Source organism: Glycine soja, chromosome 6, assembly GCF_004193775.1.
Source record: "Glycine soja cultivar W05 chromosome 6, ASM419377v2, whole genome shotgun sequence".
NCBI lineage: Eukaryota > Viridiplantae > Streptophyta > Magnoliopsida > Fabales > Fabaceae > Glycine > Glycine soja.
In genome coordinates, this window is record NC_041007.1 from 34,226,408 (window position 1) to 34,233,383 (window position 6,976).

The 6,976-nt window shown below is 31.4% G+C and overlaps 1 protein-coding gene across 1 annotated transcript; it reads right to left on the reverse strand.

The window, feature by feature from the left end:
• Nucleotides 1–537: 537 nt before the first annotated feature.
• LOC114416812 lies at nucleotides 538–4,648 on the reverse strand. Its single transcript, XM_028381837.1, has 6 exons — nucleotides 4,514–4,648; nucleotides 3,510–3,702; nucleotides 2,174–2,898; nucleotides 1,459–1,524; nucleotides 1,163–1,330; nucleotides 538–981 (listed from the first exon to the last, which is right to left on the reverse strand). The coding sequence occupies exons 2-6, from the start codon at nucleotides 3,661–3,663 to the stop codon at nucleotides 838–840; spliced, it is 1,257 nt and encodes a 418-aa protein (XP_028237638.1). The 5' UTR covers nucleotides 3,664–3,702; nucleotides 4,514–4,648; the 3' UTR covers nucleotides 538–837.
• Nucleotides 4,649–6,976: the final 2,328 nt, after the last annotated feature.

Below are 6,976 nucleotides of genomic sequence, written 5' to 3' on the forward strand. Positions count from 1 at the left end.
CACAATCTAAACAAATTTAGGGTAAAAATTCAAAAAAACTATCAGGGACAATATCTATTTAAGCCTTTTTAAAAGAAATGATTTATTGTTAAAAATAATCTTATAATAATTTAAATTATTTATTGTAAATCCAAAATATAGTTTATATATACAAACATTTATTTATTATAAACTTTGATTATATAAAAACAAAAAATTATTTATATATAAAAGCTAAATATAACTTTCTCGAGGGGATTTTAAATGAAAAAGAGGTTAAACAAACACCCCTTAAATAATTAAATAACCTTGATTCCTGAAAAAAGAAATTCTAGTTATTATTGTTTGGTAAAGTTTGAGTGAGAAATCAATCCACAGCTGGCATAAAACTGTTGTAGAAATCGGTTTTTAAAATAAAAAATAGACCCATACTTAATGAAAACTTTGAAAGAAAGAAAATAGTTGTTTGACATCAACGAATTTGTTCATTATTCTAGTTCTAGAACATGACCATAAAGATGTATAACAGACATATACAGTATAGAAAGCATAAAGATGAACAATACGAATAAAAAGGTTTCATTCTATACTTGGACATGACACATTCAACCATTCACATAAAAAACTGAAATAAAAAACAAGCAAAATGTAATTGCCTAAAGCTAACATATCAACAGAAGTCTGTACAACTTGATATACACATAAATCTTCTGGTGCAGTGGTGCCAACAAATAATTGAGTTGGACAATGAAACTGTGTATATGTACAAGTTCATATACATAACAAAAAATATGAATTCGTTCGAGAAAATGTAGCAGCTAAGAAGTGTGCATGTAGGAACAGAGAGACATGTAAATCTCATTGTTTTCCTCCAGGAGTCAATGCTATTGATTTGCACATGGGGCAGACATTTTTCTCAAGTAACCATCTCCTTAAACAATCTGCGTGATATTCATGCCCGCATCTAAGAATTCCAATATTCTCTTTGTTCTTATATTCATCCTGTGAAAACATACACAAGCATTCCAATTAATAGGGGAAAGATAAATGGGCTTTAATACATCAAACTTGAATGAATAACCCCTTCTAGTACCTAAAAGTCGAATGAAAAATTATCCCAAAAAATATGGCATTCAATGGCAAAAATAAAGTATTGAATGAAACATGATGCTTAAATTCATACCTGGCATATTATGCAAAGATCAGTTTCCTGTTCCTCAGAAGCTGCCTCCTCCAAGTTAGTAGCATTAGTAGGTAGTATATAAGTTTTGGTCTTCATTTGACTTGTAATTGTTTTCTCTGGTAAACCCGATTTTGCATTGCCAATCTGCTCACCTAATTCAAGAAGGTCCTGTTGTCCATTTCCAAAGAGTTAACAAATTAATGTTTTCGATAGTCATTAAGTATTTAGTATCCTAGACTTCTTATCCAATCCACATTTAACAAAATACAATATCAGACTATGGATGGTATACTTGCCTCATAAGACATATCTTCAGTGTCCAAGTGCATATCAGTATGATGGTCAACCAGTAAAGCAACATCCTGCATAAGATAAGGCAATCAATATATGTATTTAAAAAATACAATACAACAACAACAACAACAACAACAACGCCTTATCCCACTAGGTGGGGTCGGCTACATGGATCAACTTCCGCCATAATGTTCTATCAAGTACCATACTTCTATCCAAATCATTAAGTTCGAGATCCTTCTTGATAACCTCTCTTATAGTCTTTTTGGGTCTTCCTCTGCCTCGAATTGTTTGCCTTCTCTCCATCTGGTCTACTCTCCTCACTACAGAGTCTACCGATCTTCTCTCTACATGCCCAAACCACCTAAGTTTATTTTCCACCATCTTTTCTACAATAGGCGCTACTCCAACCCTCTCTCTAATAGCTCCGTTTCTAATTTTATCCTGTCGAGTCTTACCACACATCCACCGCAACATCTTCATCTCCGCTACACCTACTTTAGTCTCATGTTGGCTCTTGACCGCCCAACATTCTGTTCCGTACAAAATCGCCGGTCTTACCGCAGTCCGATAAAACTTTCCCTTTAGCTTGATCGGTACCTTTGCATCACATAACACCCCCGATGCTTTTCTCCATGAAGTCCTATGGATTCTATCATGAAGTCCTATGGACTATGAAGTACCAAAAGCAGTACAAAGAGAAATAGGAAATATTACATCATCTGAGAAAAAGACCACAGGAGGAAGATTTTGATGTATAAGAGTTATCATCTCGTGCAAGTTGCCTCTATGAGACTGGTGTATGCGTGCACCTGCAAATGGTGCAAAGCCAGGATGCCTGGCACCCATCTCAAAAGCATCATGTATGAGGATTGAAGAACCGTGTGAAGGATTTGTTGGAAGTCTATACGAAGGTGCAGTTACAGGAGGATGAATGTTGAAGGAGTGACCTATGATCACTTGTGCAGGCTGTACTTGATGATGAAAGCTATGATGTTGTGGAGGAGGAGGGGGAAATCTGTGGCCACTTCTGCTGCCAGTTGTATTATGATATCTCTGTGGAAAGCTGTGGCCACTTCTGCTGCCATTAGTGTCATGATATCTCCGTGGAAAGCTGTGGCCACTTCTGCTGCCATTTGTGTCATGATATCTCTGTGGAAATCTGTGGCCACTTCTGCTGCCATTTGTGTCATGATATCTCCGTGGAAATCTGTGGCCACTTCTGCTGCCATTTGTGTCATGATATCTCTGTGGAAATCTGTGGCCAATTCTGCTGCCATTTGTATCATGATATCTATATGGAAATCTATGGCCACTTCTGCTGCCATTTGTGTCATGATATCTCCATGGAAATCTGTGGCCACTTCTGCTACCATTTGTGTCATGATATCTCTGTGGACCAATTCTCGCATTCTCTGATGAACTTCTATTAGCGCTGAAAGCTGGAGAATAATGGCAACAGTCAAAAAGACCAAATATATTCACCATGAAAGAAAATGACTACATTGTTTGGCTCTAGAGTCAACACTGTGGGAGGCAGATTAGAAGGAAGAATAAACCAGCTATATATTGATACATAAAAAAGCAAGACTTTCGACAGAATTCAGCTTGAATGTACCTAAATTTACAGTTAGTATAGGTAGTTATACTGGTTTACAGTTAATAGTTAGTTCTGTTAGTGTATGAGTGCTTATTAGTTTAGTTCATTCACTCTATAAATACATGCAGTACTTACTTATATACCATATTTTATTCGATCAATTACAGAATGTATTTCTAATTTTCTATTGTAAAACTCTTCTCTACTTTGAACTCTATGGTGTAAGGCCTCACTAAGTTGGTGTCAGTTGTATTTCTATGATAACTTTAAAAAAATTATTGCATGCATGTTATTAAAAGCTTTAGTTTTCCAGTTTTTATCAGAAAGCCTGAATAAAACCTCTTACATGCATGTTAGTGTAAATTATTCAGTGGCAATGTAAATATTAATATACAAGAAAACGTTTAAAAGAAAACTGCAAAACAACAAAAAGGAGAAAGAGTTTATCTTTACCTTGTACATATGGTTGTAAGTGCTGATCCAAATGGCTGTCATGAACATCTAGTACATAATGGCAATCTAGACTAATTCCATTTCCTGAAGCTAGACAAATGTTGGTGCCACTGAAATGGATACTTTCGGAGTGAAAATAGACTTGTTGACTCATTTGATCCGTATCACAGATATTTGTTGATGCAATCTAATCCTAATATACAAACCAGAGTGAATAAAATCATACTACAACATATGCATAATGACCATTCCTTTAATTACCTTTTTTTTTCTTTCTAATTTTCCAGAATACTATACCCCTGAACGCAGAAGACACCAAAAACAAACATCCTTTTGTTCAAAATTAATCATACTACAACGTATGAATAAAGAACATTCCTTTAATCACCCTTTTCTAATTACCCAGAATATTATACCCCTGAACCCAGAAGACAGAAAAACCAAACACCCTTTTGTTTAAAATTAATCATACTACAACATATGCATAAAGAACATTGCTTTAACCACCATTTCCTAGTTATCCAAAATACTATACCCCCGAACCCAGAAGATAGCAAAACCAAACACCCTTTTGTTCAAAATTAATCATACTACAACATATGCATAAAGAACATTCCTTTAATCACCCTTTTCTAATTTCCCAGAATACTATACCCCTGAACCCAGAAGATAGCAAAAACAAACACACTTTTGTTCAAAATTAATCATACTGCAACATATGAATGAAGAACATTCCTTTAATCACCCTTTTCTAATTTTCCAGAATACTATACCCCTGTACCCAAGAGACAGCAAAAACAAACACCCTTTTGTTCAAAATTAATCATACTACAACACCATCAAAACGATTCTTGTATTAAATTTAAGGTAAATCATTAAAAAACAAAATTTACATAAAATCACGAAACCCAAAATTAAAAAGAAAACACAAAATTTATGAACTAACGAGTGACATCGTTCCCATGGACAAAACAACACTGAAACAAAGGAGAACAAAAGCGTACCTCGTTAAAATCCACCCTTTTGAAGAATGCCTGAAATTAGAAGGATCGCAAATAGAGAATCTATGGCAAGAACCAGAATTGAAGAATGAGGAAGTAGCAGATGAAGTTGAAGGGAGAACAAGTAGCTTAGGAACAGTGACCGTCTAATTTTCATGCATGATCCTGGTACTGCATATATATATATATAGAGAGAGAGAGAGAGAATTAGAATAAACTAACGGCTAATTTAAAACTAAAATCTTTTAATATATTTCTTTTGTCTTTAAGGATATTTTTTTTACTGGTTTATCTTTAAGGATTTTCTTTTTATCTTTAAAGATTTTTAATTCATATATATTAATAATATTAAAAATTATTTTCTTAAAATAAATTTTTACTGTTAATTTCTTATGATTAACTATTAAAATAATGAATATTTTTAAAATGTAGTGTAAAATTTCATTAATTGATTAATTAAGATTGTTTTTATAATTAGATTGATCATATTAAACCAATTATGATATATTTTATATGCAAATTTAAATTATTTTTAAAATAAAATTGAAATTGATTTAAAATAATTTTCGTTGGTATCTTTTTAAAACCTTTTTGACATGATTGTTGTTTGATTTTAATATTCATAAATATCATTTAACATTAACAAACACAATTAAGATTTAATATAGTATCTACATATCTCTTTCTCTCTCTATATATATTAATTTTGATTGAATTTTATTAAGTTTAACATTAAAAAATAATTCAATTGCTTACAATAATTAACAACAGTTATTAATTAAGAATTTCATCAATTAAAAATAGTCATTAGTTTTATAAACTGTTTTTTTACTGGAAAAACTAAAAAAATATAAATTATTTTTTTAAATCCTAAATATTTAACATAAGCGTGTGATATTATTAAAGAAAAAATGTATTTATTTATATACTTTTTTTAAAAGAGAAGAAGAAGATTTATATTCTTATATATTTTTTTTAGTAATAATACTACTTTTTTCTATTTCAAAAAATTATATATTTATATAAATATTAGATTAATTAAATTTAATACTTTTCTATTTGTTTTACAGTACCATATTATTATCATAATTAAAAACATGAAGTATAAATTAATCAATAACATTTTAAATTGATTTAAATTTTGTTACTTTTTTTCATACCATCTTAAATTATATTGAAAACATTAACTGATCTCATTATTATTATCATAATTAAAAATATGAAGTAGGTGCATTTTTATTCTCTCTTATATATTCTATATTTTTCCGTGAAGCGTAGGAGTGCATTTATTTATTCCTTACCTTTTAATTTGCTTACCATTTTTTTTGGCTTAAATTTTCTTTCTCTCTTATTTTATTATTATCGTTTGAGATACCAAAAATCAATGACACTTTTGTACATATAAAACATGAAGGATGATCAGACTAAGAAATTTCATGAAGATATGCATCAATCAAGTACAATATAAACTAGAGTCAAATGATAATTTTTCATGAAGATACACAACATGTAAAACTAGAGTGGAATGATAATTTTTCATGTCACTGCTTCAAAGGTATTGCTTTAATCACTCCCTCTCTGTAGCTTCTTTTTTCTTTTTCTAATCAATTCTTGGGTATTATTATCTATTTGACAACTTCTTCATAATATTTGTACTATATTAGTATCTGAGTGGAGGAGGTGCTGCCACTGATTAGGAATGCCCTCCTCCACTCATGTATTGTATCAACCTTTGCAAGCCTATGCTCAATTTGAACATATTGTTCTTCCACTTCATTATCAAAGGCACCCACACAAGTGTGTTTCTTATCCAATCTTCTTTCTCTGTTGCAGTTCGTGCAGGGACACAATTAAGTGTATTTGTGGTCCTAATTCAAAGGAGCTTCATAATTTCAATAGCTCTATAAGGAACTCCTCTAGTTACATATGTTAATTGCGTAAGGTTGTTTTCTTGTCCTTACCTTCATTACTTATTATGCTAGTGGGAACTTCTGAAAAATGATTTCTTGATCAAATGCAACCGCTGCTTGAATCTACAAAGTAGGACTAGAACCTACCAAGACTGGTTAAAAATAGCTACGGACTAGAGGGCTATTATTGTGTGCTGTTTTTTTTGGAATTATTAAAAATTTATTGCCATATATCTTATTTTGGGCTAACTGAAGGACCCTAATTAGTAAAACCAACTATTTAGTGTTTGATAAAACAACATTTTTCCAATAGGTGCAATTGACAACATGAATCAGACAATGCTATAATGTTCTTTTGTACCTATAAAGGTTTTTTTTTTTTTTTTAATTCTTTTGTCTGTCATTCCTACAGGATGGATTTCAGTAGGAAACATTTTCCAAATCAAACTACATCACATAACAGAGTCATCATACAAACATACAAATGTCTACCTATATGATGTACATAAACTATATCATGTACATAAACTACAAAATAAATGGATCAACCAAATGC

Excerpts from the sequence above, each read along its gene's own strand:
- LOC114416812 (XM_028381837.1), bottom strand. The coding sequence starts at position 3,663 with ATGAGTCAACAAGTCTATTTTCACTCCGAAAGTATCCATTTCAGTGGC. Across the intron at positions 1,331-1,458 it reads CTGAAGATATGTCTTATGAG|GACCTTCTTGAATTAGGTGA; the intron begins GCAAGTATACCA and ends AATGGACAACAG. Across the intron at positions 982-1,162 it reads ATCTTTGCATAATATGCCAG|GATGAATATAAGAACAAAGA; the intron begins GTATGAATTTAA and ends ATGTTTTCACAG.